Source organism: Amblyomma americanum, chromosome 5, assembly GCF_052857255.1.
Source record: "Amblyomma americanum isolate KBUSLIRL-KWMA chromosome 5, ASM5285725v1, whole genome shotgun sequence".
NCBI classification, from domain to species: domain Eukaryota; kingdom Metazoa; phylum Arthropoda; class Arachnida; order Ixodida; family Ixodidae; genus Amblyomma; species Amblyomma americanum.
The window spans coordinates 175328925-175354826 of NC_135501.1; the positions used below are offsets into that span (position 1 = coordinate 175328925).

The 25902-nt window shown below is 49.1% G+C and overlaps 1 protein-coding gene across 1 annotated transcript in view; it reads right to left on the reverse strand.

The window, feature by feature from the left end:
* LOC144134377 (leukocyte tyrosine kinase receptor-like) overlaps positions 1-25902 on the reverse strand; it is a 68808-nt gene that overhangs the window by 21686 nt on the left and 21220 nt on the right. The window contains exons 6-13 of the mRNA XM_077667300.1: positions 25412-25429; positions 24532-24636; positions 21103-21277; positions 19466-19656; positions 11832-11996; positions 6634-6787; positions 3811-3927; positions 822-1066 (exon numbers count right to left, since the gene is read on the reverse strand). Coding sequence (XP_077523426.1) covers positions 822-1066; positions 3811-3927; positions 6634-6787; positions 11832-11996; positions 19466-19656; positions 21103-21277; positions 24532-24636; positions 25412-25429 — 1170 coding nt within the window. The remainder of the gene's footprint in view (positions 1-821; positions 1067-3810; positions 3928-6633; positions 6788-11831; positions 11997-19465; positions 19657-21102; positions 21278-24531; positions 24637-25411; positions 25430-25902) is intronic.

The following is a 25902-nucleotide window of genomic DNA, read 5'->3' on the forward strand; positions in this document are numbered from 1 at the left end:
ACAGAAAAAAAAACTAAATTCCAAATCGAAAACATATTTATGCAATTGGGCAGAAGTAATTTGAAACATCTTGAAATATACAGAATCAAAGTGATTATGTTGTTTAAAATAAGTCATTTGGATTAAGTTACATGAACAGCATGATATGCTAACACATGAAACATAATATATGATTTCTATCCCATAGGCGGCTAATATAATAATAATAATAATAATAATAATAATAATAATAATAATAATAATAATAATAATAATAATAATAATTGGTTTTTTGAGTAAAGGAAAATGGCGCAGTATGTGTCTCATATATCGTTGGACACCTGAACCGCGCCGTAAGAAAACGGATAAAGGAGGGAGTGAAAGAAGAAAGGAAGAAAGAGGTGCCGTAGGGGAGGTCTCCGGAATAATTTCGACCACCTGCGGATCTTTAGCGTGCACTGACATCGCACAGCACATCGCACAGCACATCACACAACACATCGCAGTGACATCGCACAGCACAGCAAAAGTTTCAGATAATTCATGCGCACCTGTGTTTTTAGTAATACCATTGAAGCTACCAGTGAGTTTCGGTACAAAACAAACTTCGTGAGAAATACAGAACTACCATAACAGCCGCACAAACGCTAAGGCGCCCGTGTGCGGCTGTTATGGTATAGTTCTGTTTTTCTTACGAAGTATGTTTTGTACCGAAACTCACTGGTAACGTAAATGGTGTTACTAAAAACACAGGTGCGCATGAATTGTCTGAAACGTTTACGCGGTATATTACGGCAGAAAAATGTGACAAGAGAGACGACAAGGCAAGGTATTCAGCGCACCTGGTAGACCTCCCCGAAAGCTCCCTGTCCCAGTGCCTTGACGAGAGTGAGGCTCTCCCTGGGGATGTCGGTGAGGTCTTGCAGTGTGCAGGTGGAGCCTCCGAACTCGTAGTTTGGGTTGAACTCTGTCACCATGCCGGTGGCCTGCCGAAGCCTGCTCAGCTGCACCTCGGGGTTGTTGCCGCCGAGAGGCTCCGGGCTCAGCGAAGAAGGCAACTTCTTGCGCGAACCGGGACACCGAGGGACTGCGCACAGGCAGGAGCGAAAGGTTGGCTGAGCTTGGCTTCACAGGCCTAACACAGCTGCTGTGGCCACTGCAGTTCACGGTTCCCTTTCTTAGCCACCCAATTCACCAACAAACAGCCTTGAGCCTCCCTTTCTAAACAAACAGCTCATTCATTCATTCATTCATTCATTCATTCATTCATTCATTCATTCATTCATTCATTCATTCATTCATTCATTCATTCATTCGTTCCTTCTTTCTTTCTTTCATTCTTTCTTTCTTTCATTCATTTCCTCTTGCGTGGAGAGGCATCCAGCTGAATAAGTTAGCAAACATTCATAGCGGCAAAGCTCAGAAAAATGAGCGCCGAGAAACTGGAAACTGAAAGTTTACGGAATATGAAAGAAGCTAATAATCACTGAAATCAAGGAAAGCATAGAAGAATGTGTGCTTTTTTATTGGTGGTAATGACTAAACTTTGAAATTATGAGTGTAGTCATTTTTAAATGACAAACAATTGAACAGGAAATGGAATAGAAGACAAGCATGGAACGCTCTGTCTAGTGAGAACTTTTAAGGTTAGGCCGCGCCCAACACATATACACTCCTATGTAGGAGGTTGGGCAGTCGACGCCTAGCTCAATTAGTACCACACTGCACGCGATACGTGGTGGCCGTGGGTTCGGATCTCACAGGTAGGACATGGTTAACTTTCTAAGTGCTTTCTGTTGAATTATATTCCGGGTAAATAATCATTACGCTTTTAATTTCGTAGTTAAATAAAAAACACCAATAAGACATTCCGCTATGCCTTCCTTGATTTCAGCGACTGTTCTCTCTTTCATGTGCATATTATAAAAAGTTTTCAATTTCTGACCATTGTGTGCTCAAGAAACGAGAAGTGTTGATGATAGTGATGGCAGTGATGGCGGAGATGTAGCCGATTGCGCAAAAGCAGATTGGGCTGGAAGCCCCATGGCTACCGTGTTGTTAGTCAGCACGAGGTCTGTTCAAAGACCCATTTTTATTGAGTATTCCACCCCTAAAGCGCCGAGAAAGGTTATAGCCGTTGAGGAAGCTGGTGAGCCCCCAGTGACACTATGGATAGAACCTCGCAGCTAACTAATATGATGCAGATGCTTAAGAAAAAATCCTTTGTGCTATCTATCAAAAGGTGCAACAGGCATGACTGCTTTGCTAGAGGCATGACCTCTCCTGCCCATGTTTTCTTTCTGTTTCTTTGTTTTCAATGGGAGCGGGTGGAATCCGCCACCTCTCCAAATCAGTACTCAGTTAGTGTTGGTACACTGCTGCGTCTATCGTGTGCTGTTCCGAAGACGAAATATATGAAAGATGATTGCTTACTCATTTCAACAGGAAAAAGGAAATGCCGACCAAAGGTTTGAGGTAAAAGAAGACCATCGTTGGGTCAACGCCTACAGACGTCATCGCCAAAGAAAGAAACGGGCTATCGCGCCAAATATGTCGAGTTTCTGATGATTCAAGCCACAGAAAAAAACTCCTAATCACGACGACAGCAATCTCCTGCCAAAGAATTCAGATGCCTCGGATGCTTACTGAAACGTACTTAAGCATCACTTCCCATGCATACAAGCTTATGTTTAGTGTTCACTGAACAAGGCTTCTGTATGGAAGCCGCAAGGCCCCTCCTCTTTTGACCCAAACCTTTGGCCATCGTTTTCTTTTTTGTTGTTGTTGTTGAAATAAGCTTACTAGCCGACCAGACGAGATTTCGTGAAACTTTAGAGTTCATTGCTGCTTAATATTTAGCATGGCGAATACATATATACTCTGATTACATGTTTAATGGACTCCACCTTCTGGAGCTAAACGTTTTTTTTGAGCGATGAAATTCAAAATTGTTGGACGGAAATAAATGTTTAAAAAAGTATACCTAAAAAAACAGTTTGCCCAGGACGAAGAATTTGCCGAACGCCACTTGTAGATTGGTAGTCTGATATAGCCTTTGCTGAGTTCTTGTTGTATGCGCTAATTATTTTTTGGTGATTAATAAAGCGCTCCCGATAAATCACGCGCTACAGCTGACACTTCTGCCCAAGATGACATTGGAATGCGTTGATGCGTAGATAAGACTACCTTGAATATGGCCCCATCGTACCATGTGAACATATAGGTACCCAGGCCGACATCTCTGCCCTGAATTGTAAAGAAATCTTTCCTTCTATATAATGTGTGCTACAGCGATGAAAAAACAATTCACCTTTTTGAGCATTCGGTGATAAGCGTTAGGATTCGGATGGGAGCAGCTTTTGTTGTGAACTGTTCACTTTTAACTTCACACTTTAAAGCAGATGAGTTGTTATTTCCAGCGATATGAAAGAGTTGCTTGGTTTGTAGGTGGTAGTGCATCGTGTCCTAACTTCACTTATATAAGTTCGTACATAAATGCCAAGCAGCTAGCAAAGCTAGCATCCTACAGAAGGCATTGCCCTGCTAAGTGTTCGGCTTTCTCCATGGTTGAACGCTTAATAAAGTCTCAGTCATTTAATGACCAAACCGGTTTGGTTTTTTCAAACGTGGACATTCATCTTTTTTGAAGCGTTTGATTCTTGAGAAAGCCGGGCACGTGGCCAGGGAAAGCTTGCAGCTATTAGAAGACTGCATGGTGTGTCTTGTGTGTCCCGGTGTCCAAACTCTATGTGACCCGCTAACCACTGCGCAAGTCTGCCGATACCCTTGGTCAATCATTTAAAACGGATTAGCTAAGTCCGGTATACTCACATCCGACGACAAAGAAGAGGATCACGGCCACTGTCACCAGGATGCAGAGGATGATGACCACCAGGTGGTGCGTGGGCAGCTTGTAGTCGCCGTTGGTCCTGGCATCTCCGGATGCAGCTGCGACACGAAGACACGCGCAACAGCAGCGTTAAATCTAGGAAAAAGAAAGCAGTGCAGTTTTTCTATTTTCTTCACGTGGTTATTCTCGTTGCTGAACTGGTTTAATTACGAATTTGCCCTTAGAGGAGCGCTAGCAGCGCAATATGTGGGAGCCATCACTTCTGTCAGCAGGCGACACTATGCGCTCTCCATCTTATGTTGAACGTTTGTGCAGGTAGTGATACGCTAAGCTTTCTCTATGAAACACCGCGAATTTGTAATTAATAATGTGCTTGTAATTAAAATCTTGCAGATGGTAATGAAATGCGACACGCTAGAACTTGTAGTCCCGATCTGTTGACCGGCATCAGCTACAGCAGTGAGTTTTATGGCCATTCACTTTTGTACCACCGGAATGGCGCAGTGCTCAACAGCAGTGATGCAGGGCACTAGATTTGCTCACAGGGAAGAAGGAGCAGGGAGTTGCTGCAGAGTGAATGGAGTCGTTGTACGTCGCTACTGAAATTCTTGCTTTGGATTGGACTGGATTTGTGGTTTTACCTTTCACGACGGGTAGGCCCTTAAGGATTCCCTTTCTTTGTGTACTGACCTAGTAGGCAGATACTACTGAACTTAATGTGGTTCTTTCTAAAAGAATAAAAAAAGCAGAAATGAAACAGAGAGGAAGCCCGGACCAGCAGAGTTTTGCCGAGCTTAAAAGCCAACACACAGGGCAACAGAATAGACCCTTGTGGTTTTACCGACCTCAATACTCACTGGGTTCCAAACGGTGTTGTCAAATATAAACCGAGCCAGAAGTGTCTCGAGATCGTGTTACCATTTAAGGTCACTCCAGTGGCCTCTCTACCTTTCCGTACATTAAATATGTCTTCATGTCTCCCTGACTTGGTTATGTGGTCTAGTTTGGTCTAGAAGAAGGCGTAGGATGCAGCCTAGCTTTCGTCCCAGGCCATAAGATGTGGAGTTTTTCGCTACTGTGTCAATACCATTCTGCAGCAAAAGCTGCTGTACGAAAGCCTCCCAGGCGGATTCACAACCTAGACCATCGATGTCCAGGCACGCGACCCGTCACGTCACTTAACGGTCACGGATCTATGGTGACGCGACCACGCACCCGGTGGAATCGCGGTGGTAACCCAGGTTGCCACAAAGTCTGTAGGTCTCATAAGTCTCAGGAGTCAGCAAAAGACCACCAGCGGCAAGGCGACAGCTTTCGTCGAGTTCAGCGCGTTACACAACAGAGCATGAACACTTGTAAATTATTCCTACACGATATACAGAACCTCACATAATCAGTTTAGTGGATGAGACACCTCAGTGCCACAAACGGAGCTTCTCACATTTACCATTGTAATACAGGGTCCACATGGTGCACTCACAACTGTGAAAGGTGGCTGAATTTGAAGACAATTTTTTTTTCGTATTCGGTAAGGCAGATTCTATCCACGTAGCAGGACCACATACACCACGAGCTGTTAGCGACAAGTAGGAGCAGAGGCAAGGGATGCTGAGAGAAGTTTGGTGGGATCATAAGAAAACAATTCGAGAGTGGTCAGCGGATATGCGGCTGACATGGGACATCACTGAGCAGTCATAGGGTATGGCAAAGGCCTTTACTTTCAATGAATGTGATGTGGCTGTTAGCTCTGGATGCGGGTTGTGGGGCTATGATGCACATCGCGGACGGTGTATTACGAGCTTACCAATGGTTACTCGGTGCGTCTGTGAGATTAGATGCTTTGTGGGATTGTTCTTGATGCACGAGCTTGACGCGAGGTCTCTTCGCAGTTCCTCACTGCTGTTTTAGTTTGTCTTTATCCTGTGTGCATTCATGTTCTTTAGTTTATTTGTTGATGTTTTGTGCATCCTCTCGTTTGTGAAGTTTTTTATTCAAAGTTTTTTGTGTTGACCGTCAAGCGCTTTCCGGGCGCTGAGCCAAGCATATGTTAGACTGCAACGGCGTCATATACCGAGAGTTTCAAATTATTCAGAACAGATTTTCTTTTAAAATCTGTGAAAGAAACCTCGTTGCAGTCAGTGAATGTCGACTATGCAGCAAGGCATACATTATTAACGTAATAAAGTGCAATTAAAAGACGGATAAACTCAACTAATCACTACCACTGTTTTGTTTTAATGCACAAGATTATACTGCGAAATTCAGTCTTCAACGCTGAAGGCAAGGCGAGCGCAGTTTTTAAACTCTCGGAATTGGCATTGTCATTGCAGATATCGAACGTGAAAAACACGCTTTGGAGAACACGTAAGGTCAGTTGGCCCATGTTGCACACTGATGAAATAGTGTAGTTCGAATATTTAATACATGGAATACTGGTTTGGTTTGGTTTATGTTGGTTTAACGTCCCAAAGCGACTCAGGCTATGAGAGACGCCGTAGTGAAGGACTCCGGAAATTTCGACCACCTGTGGTTCTTTAACGTGCACTGACATCGCACAGCACACGGGCCTCTAGAATTTCGCCTCCATCGAAATTCGACCGCAGCGGCCGGGATCGAACCCGCGTCTTTCGGGCCAGCAGCCGAGCGCCATAACCACTCAGCCACCGCGGCGGCAACAATACATGGAATACTGATGAATGGAATACTGAAGAATGGAATACTGATGAATGGAATACTGAGCATCGAATACTGAGTGCGAATACTAAGTATGGAATACTGAGTGTGGTTGAGGAAGCAACACTTACCGTGGCAGGTGGACCCATCTCGGGCCAGCCTGTACCCGACGGGGCAGGCGCACTTGAAGGTTGCCGGCGACAGGGTGCGGGCCAGGCAGAAGTGCTTGCACGGGCAGCGGGCGTCGGCCGCGTACACGATGGCCACCATGGCGTCGCCCAGACCCTGCGATGTTGTACGCGTGTGTTAACGCTGTGGCAAAATAAAAAAAATGGTACGTAAGAACAATACACTTAGGCTAGTAACTGGCTGCGTTGAAAAGTTAGGTCAGTTATCCCACAAGAAATACGTTGGTTGGTTCAGAGCAAACCTTCAAAAGGCACGGACTGAGTTGAAGTTGACTGAGTTGCAGGTATCTGTGGAGCTAAAACTGTTATACCTGTGTTACACGGGCGTTTTCAACGGCAGTTCAGTTAATCGCCAGTTGAGGATTTCAACTGCCGTTGAACTCAACTGGAATCGCCAGCTGTTACACGAGCACTTCGCGTTCAGTTCAGTTAGCAGTCTAACCAGATGACCTCGCGTCTAGAGCAAAGTGTAAATAAGAAAAAGGCAGCGCCTGCAATTTTTTCTTGTTGTAAATGATCGTGGTGTGTATATTCTTTACTAAAGTGACAATTCTTTTTGTGTATTTCTTGCTTTGCGGTAGAAATTTGTGAATGCGAAGCACACTGAGCCAAGACAATCCAGTAAGAGGGCAAGTTTTTCAGTCCGTAGGTCACCATCTTGTCAGTTGGCCGTTCAACTGAGATCCCCGATATCAGTCGAACTCAACTGCCGTTGAGATTTGAACAGCAGTTAGCACTGCCGTGTAACACCGCTAACTGCCGTTCAGTTTAACTGAGAGTCAACTGAACTGCCGTTGAAAACGCCCGTGTAACACAGGTATTACTCTAGCGCATACGAACTTTTGTTCAATCGCGAAGTTGGAAGCTGGAAGCTTTACAGCTTTCTTTCGTAGGAGTACGGCTGCACTTGAGAGGATGCTTATGAGCAACTGCTCCTTTACTGGAGCGAGAGCTCCACTACGCCATGTTTCGCCAAGGTCATCTGGTGTCGCAGTTTGACCTTCAGCAGGAGGAGCGCCGGAGGTGTGGCTGTTACGTCAGACCACGTGACTCGCCGCAGCTGCAGCCGCCGCGCCACTGCTCCAACCGCGGTGCGCTGACCGCTGCTTCTCCAGATGTGGTCATGTGATTATGCACGTGACTCGGCTCTCGTATGCAGTTTCGCCATGGGTGAGAGCGCAGCTGGAAGTGTGCCTGAAACGCCTGCCAGCCGTTTTAAGCATATAACCATGCATATAGCCAACTATAATAGAGCTTTCGTTCTAACTATAGATTTAGAAGAGTTCAACCACTGCCAATTTTTACAAATTCATTCCGCTTTGGGGGATTCTTTCCCCCCCCCCCCCCCCCCCCAAAAAAAGAAGCGCTTATTTGTAAAGGTGCCTAGGGGTCCAGTACAGCAATGCTCCATTTGAGGCATTTTTTATTATTTAGAAAATTTTAGGAGTAAAATTTTGTGAAAGGGAATTTTTTAGAGTTCAGGGAATGTTTAGGAACCGCAGTCTTCTCACTTTTTCCGAATGGATGGAGGGCCTGGACTAGGATATTTTCGGTCTAGCGGAGGCAATTTTCAGTTACGACATGAAAAATCATTCATCACGCAAATACCACCGCTGGTGATCGATGCTTGGCGCCTGCTAGTTGACAGACAAGCAGCTTCCATTGACGCGCACCGCATAATGGTGAAATGGCAGTAAGAAGGAAAGGAGAATCCAGCATTGCTTGCTATTTCACTGAACATTACACACTAGAACGTAAACAATAAAAGCTGTTTGCGTCAAGCATTGTTCTTGACGCACCTATGACACCGCCCACATGGTTAGCAACAGGCCTCTCCGGGCTCGCAACCGTTGTCCGTTGGCGAGGTGCAACGTACAGAGGATTACCACGGCAAAAAGCAGACGAATCTTCTTTTGCGCCTTTCGAAAATGGGAGAACACTTGGGGCGCCTGATAGATATTTAATAAGGCAAAGACAACGGGAACGACCTATTGCTAAGTGACTTTGTTGCTGTTGTTGTTGTTGTTGTTGCTGTGCGTCTGGCGAGAAACAAGAAGAGGCTGCGTGGTTTAGGGACGACGTGGAAATGAGTCGATTCTGTTTGATTGCCTCTCTTCATTACCAACCCCTCAGTTAAGTAAACTGTTACTATCTTTTGGCGCTACACTCATCACTTTCTGTCCGATAACTCGTTGCGCTGTTCTGAGTCCCATTAGGCTTCGAGTTTTGGATAGATGCTGACATGAAATATTTACTATATATTTTTTCTTGAGGGATATTCCTAAATTGCTGTTCGTCCCTTGAGCGTCTGCAAGTAGCGCTCCGAGTCGTTTTTATTGTTCTGCTAATTTATTCATAAAAATCCGCATAAACGTGAGAATTTGCATCAGCCAGATGTGCTCCTTCACTACTTCATACGTTTCCACGACCTGCGTCTCTCCGTCAGAGCAGAGAACTCACCACGATAGCCGTTCATTGAACTGACAGCTACAACCAATCACTGTGAATGAGAGTCCAGGTTATTCGTAATAATTTTTTGCGCCGCCTTCACACTTTGCTTATCCACGTTCTCAGACAATAATCTCCTTACCTAATTCATCTACTGTGTTACCTAACAGTAGCCGCCGTACGCCGATAGGAAGTTTCAAGGTAAGCCCCAGTAATTCTGAGAGCTGATTTTTCTCGATATTTCTGTGTTCTGTTGGTTGATCGCCAGTGAATAACAACGCAGAGATTTAGGTGCCACTCATGGAACCCCCTCCTGATTAGTGCAGTCGATGTCGGATATCTGTATAAGTGATGCAAATTTTATGTCTATGCAACACTTGATCATGAAATGCCTGCATAAATGCTCGTCTTTCCTCCGATTAAAATGATCGCTTGTAGCGTATAAAACCAATGCTTGAGGATAGTTATATGCTACATATATTTCAACAACGTGATGAATCTGATCTCGCTACGCCGCACCCTTTCTGAGCGTGAACTTCTGCATCTTCGACGGCAGGTCGCTTGCCGCCCCATATTTCGTAAGACTTTGTGCATGAGCACTCTTCTCGTTGTTTCCTTCAACAAAGAAATAGTAGCCCGCAATTGTGAAAATAAGCAGAGCTCTGTTAGTACCATCACACATTGTTAAGTTTTTAGCGCTCTGTGGATAATTCGATAGGACAGCCTAGCCAACCTTCAGTGTCCGAAATAGGTGCTCTCAGTGAGCTTACTGGTTCTGTTGAACAGAAGCATGCTTTAAGTCGCATTCGCACCACTGTGAATGCGAAGAGCGCCGCTGTAACTGGTAGCGCCCCTAACGCTATCTACAACAATCGTTGCAAAAAAAAAAAACAGAAGAGTTTCGTCTAGCAAGGCGGGGCAGTGGCGCCTAGACACCCTTAAACTTTTGAATAATACCCCTGTAGCACGGCATTCCTCGAAGGCCTTTCCAGCAAAGGCACCATATTTCACCAAAGGAGCGAAAACTTAAAGGAGCAGCGACGCTGCTACACGGCGCAGCCCAAAGGTGGAACAGTCGTTCAGGCTTAGCACCCGCTGCTGTGCTCGAGCCGGCTGAAGTGAGTGTTTTAAATCTAAAGTGGGGAATTCTGCTCATTCGTTGAGCTCAGACATTTTTTTTTTCTCATTCTAATTGCTTGCTTGAAATAACTGCAACAGCTGCTCTCATCAGCAGCAGCAGGTTTTGTGTATTGCCTCGGCCACCAGGGGCACTCGGTGTTGCTGCAACTCTTTACTGTCTTGAAATCTGGGCATAAGATATAAACACCGCACAAAAAAGCAAAGCCAGGCACAACTTTGCGTCTTTGAAAGATATTTTCAAACATTATTGGCTTCATCTACTTTTTTTCATTGATTTTACTTTTTGACGTTGGATGGAACTGCGATCGCAGGTTCTCGAAGGCCGCGCCTTTGGGCTTCAAAGGTCTCGGGCGGGCGCCTTCGCCTCCAAGGCCCTTAGCGGCCAAGGCGCAACCTTTGTGCCGTGTAGCTGCACACCTTGCGCCTTTGAATATAACAGCAAGATTCTCAAAGGCCTTTGCGGTGCCCGTGGGGTATAACTCTGCAAAGGAAGTTTGACAGGGGTATAACTCTCCAAAGGATGTTTGTGCGGTGTTCTAACCATGTAATGACTATTGACCGTAGTATAGGTGGCGTAGTACAGCCTTCGTACTACAGCATATCGCTAGCAGCAGAGGGCATCGGCCCAATGTTAGAAATATGTTGGCAAAGGCTGGTCCTTTGTGGGAACAGTCTTTTCCAACACATTTCCAATATAGGGCCGATGTTCTATGCTGCTTGGCTAGGCGCAGAATGTCGTGGAGTCGCACTAGTAGCGGTGGGCACTTAAGGTCCTTACGAGCTAAAGGCGTTTAACAGAAAGGGCTTTACCATATGGGTCTTTTACATAAGGACCTTTATGTGCAAGGCATTTACCATGAAGGACTTCACCCTAAAGGCCTTTATCACAAACCTTTACCCCCAAGGCATTTACCACAGACGCCTCTGACATAAATGCCTTTATTCAGAAGGCCTTCACCCTGGTGTACCCTTAACCCAGGTCTTCACCCAAGTGAAGGCTTGCCAGGTGAATACACATGGCAGGTTGCCCACAACCCGGTCGCAAGGTGGCCCACCTGCCCACCGGGTTGAGGGCAACCTGCCATGTGTATGCACCTGCCAAGAAGCAGACTTCAGGGACCTACGTAAGTACGTACGTCCATGAAGCCTGTAAAGCCCGTCCCGTACGACCCTGGCAATACGGACGTACGCCCGAAATTAGAAAATACGCCAAATAGTGCTACTGCACTAAATGTATTCAGACCGACGGGTTTTCTTCCAGGCCATGCCGTTTTACTCATTTTTCAGCGAGAACGTTCCAAATCTTTGGAAACTGAAACCAACTATTGCCCTCATTCTTTCAAGGTTTAGGGTTAGCAGAGCAGCTGTAGAGAGTCTCACCACGCCGCGGCTTAAAAGCAAATCCCTGGGGCAGCATACTGCTGACAAAGGCTGCAAATCAAGTGTAATGTCAGCTCGAGCTTCCTGCTTTTTCACGGCTTGTAGTATAAATGTGATCGGTGGCGCTCGGTTTTGTGAAATACGGCGCGCGGCAGAGCTGCAGTTAGGGTCACCTTGTCGGGGTACGCCTTCGAGTCTTCCCCGTCCGCCGTCATCGCGGTGGATCCGAGGCGGCATGGCGTGGGTAGGAAGGCCGCCTCCAGCCGGCTAGGGTGGACGTATGAAGTGCCTCCGTGGCCGCTTCGTTGGGCAGTGTCCGTCACGGCGGCGTCACCACCCTGGAAGGAACGCAGACGAAACTTGAATAATTGCTTTGTTTTCAAACCCGCCGCGGTGGCTCAGTGGTTAGGACGCTCGGCTACTGATCCGGAGTTCCCGGGCTCGAACCCGACCGCGGCGGCTGCGTTTTTATGGACGCAAAACGCTAAGGCGCGCGTGTGCTAGCTGTGCAATGTCAGTGCACGTTAAAGATCCCCAGGTGGTCGAAATTATTCCGGAGCCATTCACTACGGCACCTCTTTCTTCTCTCACTCCCTCCTTTATCCCTTCCCTTACGGCGCGGTTCAGGTTTCCGCCGATATAGGAGACAGATACTGCGCCATTTCCTTTCCCCCAAAACCAATTATTATTATTTGTTTTCAAGCACTGTTTTGAAAGCAGCGTTGGAACGTTACCCGCTGCAGTGGCTCAGTGGTTAGGACGCTCGGCTACTGATCCGGAGTTCCCGGGTTCGAACCCGACCGTGGTGGCCGCGTATCGATGAAGGCGAAACACAAATGCGCCCGTGTGCTGTGCAATGTCAGTGCACGTTAAAGATCCCTAGGTGGCCGAAATTATTCAGGAGCCCTCTACTACGGCGCCTTTTTCTTCCTTTCTTCTTTCAATCCATCCTTTATCTCTTCCCTCGCGGCGCGGTTCAGGTGTCCGCCAAGATGTGAGACAGATACTACGCGATTTATTTTCCCCAAAAACCAATTTTCCAATTTTTTCGGGGATGCCAACATTCAGAAACTTCAACGTTTGGAAGCATTCGGGAACAAACCGTGTGCATGGAACGCAGTGGAACGTTCGAGAACGTCTACGCAACAAACGGGGAGGAAATAATAATAATTGTAATGGGGCCGACAGGCGCAGCGCAGCGAAGAAGCGGACGAGTTCAAGCGGGACAACGAAGAAGCAGACGAAGTGCAGCTGGGTTTTTTCGAACGACGCCTGTGAGTGTGCCCGTCGTGTCGCCGGTCAACCAAGACCAACCGACCTGTACTTCAAATAAACGCCTTGACACTTGGTGGAGGTGCCTCGGTTCCCGTCCTGGTCCTCATCCTGGAACTTCGAAGTGGAACGCTCCGCGTCTCCGCCACCATGCCGGAAGGTCCGAGTGAACCATCGCAGCCCATCCCTGCCACCGTACTCTGTCACGGGGTGCAGCGCCAGCGTGACCCTTCTCCTTTTAGTGGCACCGATGACCAAGACGTCGACGATTGGCTGGCCTCCTATGAGCGCATCAGCACTTACAATCGGTGGGACGATTCCGTGAAACTCAGCAACGTCCTCTTCTACCTGACGGACGTTGCCAACCTATGGTTTCGCAACCATGAGGCCGACCTTCCCACCTGGTCGTCCTTTAAAACGAGCTTCGCCGACGTTTTCGGCCGCCCCGCCGTCCGGAAGCTTCGCGCCGAGCAACGTCTTCGTGCTCGATCTCAGCTCCCTTCCGAGACTTTCACAAGCTACATCGAGGACATCGTTGACCTGTGCAAGCGTGTCAACCCCTCCATGTCCGAAGGGGATAAAGTCAACCACATACTGAAAGGCATAGCCGATGACGTTTTCCAGATGCTGCTGGCGAAGAACCCCACCTCCGTCGCTACCGTCATCCAGCTGTGCCAAAGCTTCAACGAACTCCGCAAGCAACGCGCATCTACGCGGCAGTCCGGCGCGCCTGCGGGGGGTCTTGCTGGCTTGGCCCTTGGTGGCTCGTCTGCTGAGCAGTCCCTGTTCATGCAGCAGGTTAAAGACTTCATCCGCGAAGAGATCGCTCGCCAGCTTTCTCTGCTGCATCACATTCCCGACCCCGTCTGCCCTCCGCACGACCTGCCGCCATCTCTCACGCCCACTATCCGTCGTGCTATTCAGGAGCAGGTCGCTGCAGTTCTGCCATCCAGTCCCCCACCTCCTCCTGTGGCAGCGCCACTCACCTATGCTGAAGCAGTCACCGGTACACGGCGCTCGCCCACCTCTGCCGCCTACCCTAGCAGCCCGGCCTTTTATGCTCCACCGCCATCTATACCCCCGCCGCAGGTCCCGGTTCGTCGACCCCGCCGAAACCCTACGAACCCCTGGCGTACGGAGGACAATCGACCGATATGCTATTCCTGCGGTCTTCCGGGCCATGTCGCACGCTTTTGCCGTCAGCGATCTCCTCGTTCTGGCGATTTCATGCGCAATTTCCGCTACGATTCCGGGCCGCCCTTGCCTAATGTCTCTTCTGCCTCCTCTACACATCGCTCCCAGTACCCTACTCGCCGCTCGCCTTCCCCTCGTCGACGTTCCATTTCTCCGATGCTCCGCCGCCCGGACCCTCTCCCAGAGGAAAACTGACTGCCGCAGTTCAGGAGGCAAGAACTGCGTGTTTTGCGAACTTTTTAAGTCCTCCGTGTTCTCCTGCTAACGTGATTGAGGTGTCCGTTGAAGGCGTCCCCGTTCTCGCGCTCGTCGACACGGGTGCTGCAGTGTCAGTAATTAGTGATGCTCTTCGCCGCAAACTTCGTAAGGTGACAACGCCGCTGTCTGACTTTTCACTACGTACGGCCACCTCTCAGCGCATCCACCCCATCGCAGCCTGCACGGTCCGCGTTTCTATCAACGACATCGCCTATACCATCGAGTTTGTTGTGCTGACCGCCTGCTCTCACGATGTCATCCTCGGCTGCGATTTCCTCTCGACCCACCGTGCAGTGATTGATTGTGCCCGTGCGGAACTTGAGCTTTCTCCCCTGTGTGATGTTTCGTTGTGTGACCTACCTGTGCGCTCCGCTAAGCTTCTTGTAGCTGCCGACACCGACATACCTCCCTCCTCTTCAGCCCTCGTTCCGCTCCGCCCCGACTCTTTCCTCAGCGGCCCTGTTCTTTTCACACCTACCGCAGCGGCCACTCGCCATCAGCGCCTCCTCATTCCATTCGCCGTTGTCTCGATTTCCGATGGCCACTGCGCCATCTATGTCACCAACCCATCTTCTTGCCCGTCGTTTGTTCTTCGCGGCGAATGCCTCGGCTCTATTGAAGAACTGGACCCTGCTCTTGCTTCCGAGTTCTCCGATGCCCGTGCCTGTTCCCCAGTTACTGCCTTAGCCTGTTGTGCGACAGCGCCCGATCCGATTTCCATCGACGTCTTTCGTCGTAACATCGCTCCCGACCTTCCGTCCGCTTACCGTGACCAAATCTTGGAACTTCTCTGCCGCTTCCGCAACTCTTTCGACCTTTCCCAGCCCTCCTTGGGGCGCGCATTGGCCGTCTCTCACACAATTGACACTGGTACCCACGCTCCCTTGCGTCAGCGACCGTACCGAGTCTCGCCGAGTGAGCGCCGCGTCATCCGTGACAATGTTGACGACATGCTTCGGCGCGGCCTAATACAGCCTTCTCACAGCCCTTGGGCCTCTCCTGTTGTCTTGGTGACGAAAAAAGATGGCTCCATCAGGTTCTGTGTGGACTACCGCCGTCTCAACAAGATCACACGCAAGGATGTTTATCCTCTACCCCGAATCGACGACGCACTGGATTGCTTGCAGGGAGCGGAGTATTTTTCATCCCTCGACTTACGCTCCGGCTACTGGCAGGTCCCGATGGCAGCGAACGACAGGCCGAAAACCGCTTTCGTCACCCCAGACGGCTTGTATGAGTTCAATGTGATGCCATTCGGCCTCTGCAATGCTCCAGCCACATTCGAAAGGATGATGGACACTATTCTCAGTGGCCTCAAATGGGAAACTTGTCTGTGTTACCTAGATGACATTGTCGTTTTTTCCAAAGATTTTCCTTCCCATCTGCACCGCCTTCAGCGCGTACTCACTAGCCTTACTGACGCCGGCCTCCAACTAAACTTGAAAAAATGTTACTTCGGTGCAACGCAGCTCACAATATTAGGCCATGTCATCTCCAAAGACGGCGTTCTTCCTGACCCTGCCAAACTTCGCGCCGTCGCTGACTTCCCCAAACCAACCACCTTAAAAGAACTTCGCAGTTTTATAGGCTTATGCTCATATTTTCGCCGCTTCATCCGAAATTTCGCCAGTATTATCGCCCCTTTAACGCAGCTTCTTGCCGGCAGCCCGAACCTTTCGTCTTGGTCCCCCGCCTGCGATACCGCGTTCAGCACTTTACGCCGCCTGCTGGTCTCTCCCCCCATCCTTCGCCATTTTGATCCCGCCTGTCCGACAGAAATTCACACTGACGCGAGCGGTGTGGGCTTGGGCGCAGTTCTTGCCCAGCGAAAGCCTGGGTATCCGGAATACGTCATCGCTTACGCCAGCCGCGCCCTCACCAAGGCGGAATCAAACTATTCTGTCACAGAAAAAGAATGTCTCGCCATCATTTGGGCAATTACCAAGTTCCGCCCTTACATTTACGGCCGGCCCGTCTATGTCGTCACAGACCACCACGCCCTATGCTGGCTATCCTCCCTCAAAGATCCTTCTGGCCGACTCGCCCGCTGGGCTTTACGTCTCCAGGAGTTTGATATACACGTCATTTATCGCTCCGGCCGCAAGCACTCGGACGCCGACGCCCTTTCTCGTTCACCACTCCCATGCGAGTCAACCTCTGCCCTCGTCTGTGCCTACGAATTCTCTTCGTTCAACATCCCTGATATGCTCTCCGAACAACTGAAGGATACTTGGATCACCTCGCTGCTAAACTTCCTGAACACTCCCTCGCCGCATCATTCGACCCGGACCCTTCGCCGCCAAGCTCACCACTTCGCCGTTCGTGATGGCCTCTTATACCGCCGTAATTACCTCCCCGACGGCCGGAAGTGGCTGTTGGTCATTCCTCGACACCTCCGTGCTACAATCTGTGCCTCTTTTCACGCCGCTCCACAATGCGGCCACGCCGGTGTACTGAAAACATATGCTCGCCTTCGTCAGCGATTCTACTGGCGAGGTATGTACCGCTACATACGTCAGCACATTCGGTCATGCACCGCCTGCCAACGTCGCAAGAAACCTCCCCACTCCGCCGCCGCTCCTTTGCAGCCGTTACCTTGCCCTGGCCGTCCCTTTGACCGCGTCGGCATTGATCTTTATGGCCCGCTTCCAACTACTTCGGCTAATAATCGGTGGATCATCGTTGCCGTTGACCATCTCACCCGTTACGTCGAAACGTCGGCTCTCAAATCTGCTACCGCAAACGATGTCGCTCACTTCATTCTACAAAGTCTTGTTCTTCGTCACGGCGCCCCCAAAGAGCTTCTAAGTGACCGCGGCCGTGTTTTTCTCTCGGACGCCGTCGAGGCCCTGCTCAAGCAATGCCAAGTCGTCCATCGCTACACCAGCGCCTATCACCCCCAGACCAACGGCATGACTGAGCGGTTCAACCGCACTCTGAGTGACATGCTCGCCATGTACGTTGACACCGCCCACTCCAACTGGGATCAAGTGCTCCCGTTCGTCACGTACGCGTATAACACAGCTACTCAGACAACAACGGGGTTTTCTCCTTTCTTCCTCTTATATGGCCGGGAGCCTACATCCACCATTGACACCATCCTTCCTTATCACCCTGACCCTTCCGAGACCACCTTACTCTCCGAAGCTCACCTGTACGCCGAAGAATGCCGGCAACTTGCCCGCTCTTTCACCACACAGCAACAATGGGATCAGAAGCACCGTCGGGATTCCCCGGACCCTCCAGCGTCATACCCATCTGGCGCCCTCGTTTGGCTCTGGGTGCCTTCCTCCACTCCCGGCCTCGCCACGAAACTACTGTCTCGCTTTCACGGACCTTACCGGGTTGTCCACCAAACTTCTCCGGTGACTTATATCGTTGAGCCGCTCATTCCCTCTTCGGACCACCGTCGCCGGGGGCGCGAAACTGTGCACGTTGATCGCCTCAAGCCTTACTATGACCCACCCATCCTCTCCTCTCCGTAAGTCGCCAGGATGGCTCCTTTTTCGGAGGGAGAGTAATTGTAATGGGGCCGACAGGCGCAGCGCAGCGAAGAAGCGGACGAGTTCAAGCGGGACAACGAAGAAGCAGACGAAGTGCAGCTGGGTTTTTTCGAACGACGCCTGTGAGTGTGCCCGTCGTGTCGCCGGTCAACCAAGACCAACCGACCTGTACTTCAAATAAACGCCTTGACATAATAATAATTGGTTCTGGGGGAAAGGAAATGGCGCAGTATCTGTCTCATATATCGTTGGACACCTGCACCGCGCCGTAAGGGAAGGGATAAAGGAGGGAATGAAAGAAGAAAGGAAGAAGGATGTGCCGTAGTGGAGGGCTCCGGAATAATTTCGACCACCTGGGGATCTTTAACGTGCACTACATCGCACAGCACACGGGCGCCTTAGCGTTTTTCCTCCATAAAAAGGCAGCCGCCGCGGTCGGGTTCGATCCCGGGAACTCCGGATCAGTAGTCGAGCGCCCTAACCACTGAGCCACCGCGGCGGGTGACGACAGAATGAAAAACGCTTTTGAAGCACTGAATATGCACTTCTTAAAACGAGGTGAATCACTTATGCCGCGGACTTGTAGTTCTCACGCACTCCTCTAGAATCAGGTTCAATGGCGTGACAAGCGCATATTAGGGCCAGACGCCCACAGATTAAAGAATCTCAAGACTCACAAATGTCGCGGAACGTACTCTAAATTCTGTTCTGAAATTTCGAATTCTTCTTCACAACCCCTACTGCGTGCTCGTCAAGTGCAATAAAACCCCACGCAGCGACGCCCTAATCTTCACAGTGCCAAAGGCATTGCGTTCAGAACGTAGTCATTTTGTGTGCGTGTAATACGACTGCAGAACTGCAAGAAGAGATGCTCAACGCCTTCCTTAGCACTTAAGCACAACGTGCTTGCTCTTTGCTGCTACTGGCTGCTTGGCGTAATGAGTATGAAAAACGGTGCAAATATGAAGGAAAAAAATAAAGTTATACAATGGGCAGTCTTCTGTTTCTTCTCAGCCTCTTGTCCTGCGTTAATTATTCTTTCTAGTGCGGCAGCTCTACTTCACAAGCTCTAAGGTGAAGCCTTGAAGGTGACCTTGGCAAAACGTAGCATAGCAACAGCACGCGCAGAAAAAAAAAATGCCACCATTCGCTTTGGAACCCATGGCGGTGCGAATAGATCAGCTTTGCTGGCCACTCGACGAGAGCACTGTGCTATCGCCTCTTTTATTCTTTATTGTTCAATGCTACCGCCGCAGCCGATCACGCCTCGTGTTAAACTGGAACAGACTCTCGCGCCGTGCATTACACATCGTTGTCTTCATCGACTTTCGTCTTCGGCGCGAACAGATGATATGAGCATAACCTCAATCACATCTTATCCCGAGTCTAATATCGTCGCCTGACGTGCCGATGGCCCAGAAAAGCAAAACCATGAGCCAATCACGCTTAACACATGCTTTCGGCCATCTACTCTGTTTAGCTGCGTTAAAACTCTACCACTTTTTCTTAACCACAGTACGAAGAATGCACCGATTCTCCCAACTCTTTTACCGTAGCATGAAAAGCGGTGCTGTCCTCACCTTCCATCCTCCTCCGCCGCCTCCACCGGCGCATCCGCCCCCTCCCCCGCCGAACCCTCCGGCGGTGTTCCACACCGCGGCCTCGGCGCAGACTGCGCCACCTGCCGCGCTGTCCGTCAGCGGACGACCCGCAGTTGGCTCTTCGGCCGCGTTGCTCTCCGCGGCGCTGTCGTTCCATCCGCCGCCACCACCTGCGAAGCGACAGTGGTGTCACTACTAATGAATAATGATCACAGGGTTCACTATCGCCCAAAGTCTCTACAGCACTTAGTCGGGATGTGTCTGCACACCTACCCAAGTACTGCCTGCTGTTGTTTCACAATAATAACCACCACACGACTCACAGTGGTTTGAAAGACGCTGAGGAGTTAAGTGAAGGAAGCAGCGTTAAAAACAAAGCTGAAGGGACTCTGAACAGAATTTGCTGACGAGCCTTAGATTCAAACTACAATTACACCGCTCCATCCAATCTGATTCGTTGTCCATTCGAATTGGGTTAAGGTGCTGGGCAGACAGCCATTCGCCACGACATCGTACGGCTCTCTGTCTTCATTACTAGCGTTAAAGAGACCAAGAAAGCCAAACTAATAAGCAGAATTCTTTAGAAAGAATCATGCTATTGCGCAACTTATAACGCATCGAAAACAACGAATAACACACCACACGAGTAGCTGCAAAATGACCGCTTAGTGAGCGTGTGTCAAACGTGCGCAACGCACATGACACATCTCAGCGCAGTTCATCAAGCAGAGTGGACGCTGAATGGGTATTTAACGATACTATTTGCGCGGCAATACATAAGTAAATAAGACGATATCGCTCATGTGTGTGCGAGAGTGTGTATAAACGCGCGCGCGTGCGTGTGTGCGTGCGTGAGAAATTCACTCCACTTTCTCTACACCAAAGCAGCTAGTGTCCCGTGAATAATGTTACTCAAACTCTACCGACTGCAGCCGAGGATTGCGAAAATGTCACAACGTTTCGGGACCGACTGCAACCGATACCCAAACGACAGTCAGTCTGTGCCAGTACGAGCGCCAGCGCGAATTCGGAGGCATGAGGGGGTGTTAACGAGAGGCGAGAGCGCAGCCTAGTCATTTAACCGTTCGCAGCTACTGTCACTTTAAAATCAAGTGAATTCGGGATGTGTTCAATAAACAGGTTTAAAATCGCCGCTCGGCCATTGATTACTGTAAAGATGGCTTTGTTGCACGTAAACTATTACCGCGGTGAAAACGGATTTACAGACACAAATTCAGTGTATAACTCGACGCGTATGAGCGAGGCTCGCTTGAACGAGCAAGCTGTTCATATTTGCAGAACTGGCTGAGGCCAGCAGACGGGAATAGGATGCCCTGGAATAAAACGAAGCGCTAAAGGAAGGCGCACAGACACGAAAGCGCTCCCGGCGGCTTCTAGACAACGCACCGACTTGCTCCACAGAGTGCTTTAATAGGATGTCCTATTAGAAGTCGTATGCAAAGCACTGTTTGGAACCTGAATCAGTGACCGACGTCCCCCTCTCTACCTTGCTGGTGCGACTGCCCCTTTTTCACCGCTCGTGCATTTCGGACGGTGAACGCGCCTCGTAGACAAGGAGTCGCGCTCGCCCTGCAAAGTGGTTCTCCATGACTCACCGGGTCCCTTTCCCTCGGGCGCGGAGAGTCCGTTACCAGGGGCCTGGTTGTCCTGGAAGCCCCGGCCGGCGACGCCTACGTAAGCAGTCCCGGCTGAGGCTGTGGCAGCCGCCGAATGACCACCGCCTCCAGCAGCCACAACCAGGGGAACGGCCTCTCCGGTCCTGGGGTCCACCTGCGAATGTCATCTTACCTTGAATAAAAACATCACTACGAGCACCACCGTAGCTCAGAAAGGAGAGGTGTGCATCAAAAACACTCGTACGGACTGCTGGGTCGCCTCAAGCCGCTTTTGCAAGACATCTTTTGGCTAAGCCTATGGCTTGTGCGCGCTGAAATTTTGCACACAAAATACACATGGTGGTGAGTTTTGTTTGATACTGTCGTCAACACAACCTCCAACTCTCCAACGGCGCGCTCTCCTGTGCAGTTGACAGTCGCCGCTGCCTGGCGGACCGGGTATAGCTTTTAAAGACCTCAGGAGTTAAACAGGATCTATGGTAACACGCATGCGCTGCAAGGTCATGTTTGGAGCCCTACGTCACTCGTAAATGACGCAAGTGTACATCCTCCTCTTCCTGCGCCGTTCGAGCGCTGTCCACAGCTTATGCGACGATGCCAAACGCCAACGACAACAAAACGAAAGGCGATTGACATCAGCATTTCACATTAGCTGCATGGGGACGAAAGCAGACGACAAGAAACGAAGAGTGCTTCCCCAAGTCATTGCGTTTGAGAGATGAGACTGCTGGTATTGATTCGGCATTGCCGAATGCTGTGTAGGCTTTCATTTCATTACGACCGAAAGCGCAAATACCCGAACAAAACGCAGTACCAAACGAAGCGAGACATCAAATGTCACTTTTGTGCAAATTTCTTGCGCGGGTAATCTCCCGGTTTAGCTGGAATGAGCCTTCTAGGTTAGGTTTTGAGCGAAGAAACAGTTTGTATCGGCAATACCTGTGGTTGTAAAACTGGTTAATTTGGTCTCCAGGCTTCCAATGTTACTTTTTTTTTTGTAGGGCGAACCCACATTTTTATATCTCCTGCTTTTTAATTAAAAACGTACATCGCTAAGGTCTTTCAGAAACAGTTCAGAGTCTTGTTGTTATAGGTTAGAGGGACTAATATCTACAAAGAATCCTAGCACTTTATGTTCAACGTAATTCGAAGGGGCACATAAGGGAGATGCAATCATCGATTACTAAAATAAAAGTACAATCATAATTTCTTTTCCTCGCTTTCGGAGCCTTCTCCGCGTCTTCAGATTAATCCCGCCCAGTCCTCGAGCTCCACCCACGCAATCGTGCGTCTCCCTGCTTGGCCCCGTCTGTATGGCGTGCGAGGGAAACCGGATTCGTTCTAGCGTGCGCGTATAAAGACCGCTGCTTTTGGATCTTTGCCGCTTACAGGCGTCTCGCCCAGGCGTCCCTTCCAAACGCTGCACAGGCCGGCACACCCAATCCAGATGCACATGCGGCGCCTGTTTTGGACACTAAAAGCTCCGCCGAGTTCTCTCGGCAGACCTGTCACGCCACAGGACTCGCATAGCGGCAGCAAACCACGCCGCCGTTGCCCCATGCTTCAGGCTGAATCCGGAGCGAATGCGGCGCGAGATGGCGTGATGACCGCGACCCCACGCCACGCTCGGTGTGCTATGGGAGTTCCCCTGCCATTGAGCTCGCATCCAACGTCGCGTGCCGTCGCGTCTTTCGTGGCGGACGCGCCTGAACAGCGATCCTAACCCGCTACGCTAGCGTCACGGCCCGATTGAAAAGGAGCCCGTCACGTAATGCGTTTCGCCAGTCATGCCGGCATTCTCTTTTCTCCTTCCATTTCCTCTTATTGCAGATTTCCTTACCCTGCCATCTATTTGTTCTATCAGCCAACGAATTCGCGGTACTATACCGGTGTACTTAATTTTTAAATGGCTCTTTTCTCTCTTCCCGTGATAGCGAAACTGTACAGGAACGGCTCTTCCTCTGTTGGCCTCACCTTTCTAACAATTGTGCCAGCGTTCTGAGCGTGCTAGAGGGAGGGCAGAAGGGAGCATAGGGACCGAACGTCAATGAGACAACTGCACATCTGAGGTATGCTTGATCGAGTAGGAGTAGGTCTGACGCGGTAAATGCATGTATTCGGTGAATGTTGAAATTTATAATAATTAATTATTCGATTAATTGATTGATTGATTGATTGATTGATTGATTGATTGATTGATTGATTGATTGATTGATTGATTGATCGATTGACTGATTTTTACATGCCAGATTCATTACGGCCACCCGGAGTTCCTTAACATGAATTGCAATCTTAGTACAGAGACGTTTTTATTTTTTTACATCCACCAAAGTGCGGCTGCCATATGGGTGGAAACGAACCATGGCGACTTCGGACGACATGTGAAAAATCGTCTTGGTACCATTGATCCGAATTCATAGTCCCCGAAACAAAAAAAAAAATGCTGCGAGGAAAGCCGTTCTTAATGTCTTCGAGCAATGAACTCGGCTCATTTCGTCTAGCAAAGCATCACAACATGGTAGTTTATAAATTGTTTTGCACTTATTCCGCTTTTTCTCCCATCAGTGTCTGCGTGAGGGACTTTGCGTGACATTGAAGTCGTCCGCGCCGTAGTGTCGTCAAGTCTTTCTTTGTTTTTCTCTTCCGTATTGCGCATACAAACTGGGCGTGGCAAGAATAAGGGCAATGACTATACACTGTTTGGCTGGACAGAAAACTACCGCCGTCACCTCTCAGACAATGACAGTTGTCTCACATATCGCTATCGGCGGTCTGAGACGGGACGCTTTCCGGCTGCAGTCAGATTCCACTGACTTTCCTGGCATCGCACTAGGCCTTGCTCAGATTCCTCGGAATCACAGGTTGAGTCCATTATTTGTATAGGATGGCATTTGGCACTTCAAGGTGCAGCGAGAAAAACCGCACTAAATTTTTTTTAATAGCAAAAACGATTTTTCAGCTTTTATCGATTTTGTTCTTGTTGGTTCGTCTGAAAAAAGACGCGGTTATTGATGTAAATATTGTAACCGCCACTCGACCCAAAATCGTGAAGTCGTTAATGAGGAGGACTCCGCGATCCCCGCGAGAAAATAACAGGTTGTGTGGCTTAGCCTCAGACATCTGCAGCTAAGAAAACGTACTGACGTCATTGCAGTTCTCTTGTGAAATCAGCCTGCAGTTGCTGCACACGTATTTCATTTTTTCTTTCTTTTTCCAGGTTATTAAAGCTTCCTTTTTCAGTGAAATAGCCTCTTTTTCACTAAAACCCGGTGATCAGTCGGTACAGGCCAACATGAATTCGCCTTCAGTGTCCCGTTGCAGCCTGCAATCCTAATATATGTGCTAAGTGGCACAAGTTTATCTTCCAGCCCCAGCAAGCGAACCATCCAAGGATGGTTTAGGGCTTACCTTGAATATGGCAGACGCACCACCTCCACCGCCACCTCCGCCCCTGGAAACAGCGTGGATGTCCTCCAGGGCATTCCTCTTGTTTGTCTTGCTGCATGTATCTTGCTGCAAACGCCGCAAAAAAAAAAAAAAATCAGGCACGAACCAACATTACTCCAGCGAATGCTTCCGTAATTGTAGCCTTGAAATACACGCACAGTCTTGCATCGTAGCATATCTACAAATTCAATGGCGCCTTAACTTCAAAACAGTAGTACATTTCTAAGCTCAAGTCTAGTCCGTCATGTATGAAGCTGTTTTAATGGCGTCTTCCGAATGAGCGCTGGCTGTGCCTATGTTGAATTGTTTGGTGTATATTTACTGCTTTCCTGCAGTGACGCCAGTGGTGTCCTTCAAAGCGCTAATTGTGTTAACACCAGCTTTTGTTCTACGAGATTGATATGCAGTCTTGTGCTTTGGTGGACAGGTATTCAACCTGCATGACTGCCGTTTGCTCTTAAATGATACCTCCATATCGCGACTTGATATATTAACAGAAGCTGGACAGCGCCTTTCTGTGTGTGGTATCGATTACATTGTGGAGGGGATATCAAACGTGGCGAGTAATTACCGAACTCCATTATTCGAAGACTCAGTGTAGCGCAAAGGATAACAGGACAGCTTGGTCACATTAGGTACCGTACTTTCAGCATTCATCCTCAGTAGTAATTAGTCTCGACAAGCTTGTGATTCTGTGCCCACAAACTTAGTGCTGTTGCTACCGACGAAATTTCGCAACAATCGAAAGTTCTATAGCTTCCCTCATTCAGTAGCTGTAAACTTTATTTTTATTATTATACACTAACAGTCACACGGTTAATGTTTGTGGCGAAGTACTTACGATTTTCGGATGCTGGTTCTGAGGTAGCCGAGCAAGGTGATTTGTTTTTGTGAGCGGGTTGGGGAGGGGGGAGTGGGGCGGAAAGAAGGAAAAAAAAATGTGATCACGAGAAGGCATGGTTGTGGGGTAAGTTCGCCCATGCTTAAGAAGACAATTCTGTCTCGAAGAGGACCATGCAATCAGTACAGAAGAGACTATACATTCAGTACAGAAAACACAAGGTGAACGACCATTCTGTACTCTCTGTGCTGAGCGTGTGTTTCCCTTAGCTTCAAAATACGTTTCCAATGGGATCCACTCTCTTTAACGAAGATGAAGTGAAACTTTTACCATCGGTGAAATGCATCGGAAAGCTGCGGCTTCTTGTCAAGGCATCCCTCTTAGCCGCTTTAAATTAGTTATCCCCATCACACAAGGAGAAATAAAGATTCCTTCAGTGTATGTTATACGGCTTCTCCTAAACTACAGCTGTGCCACCAACCTATCTCAAC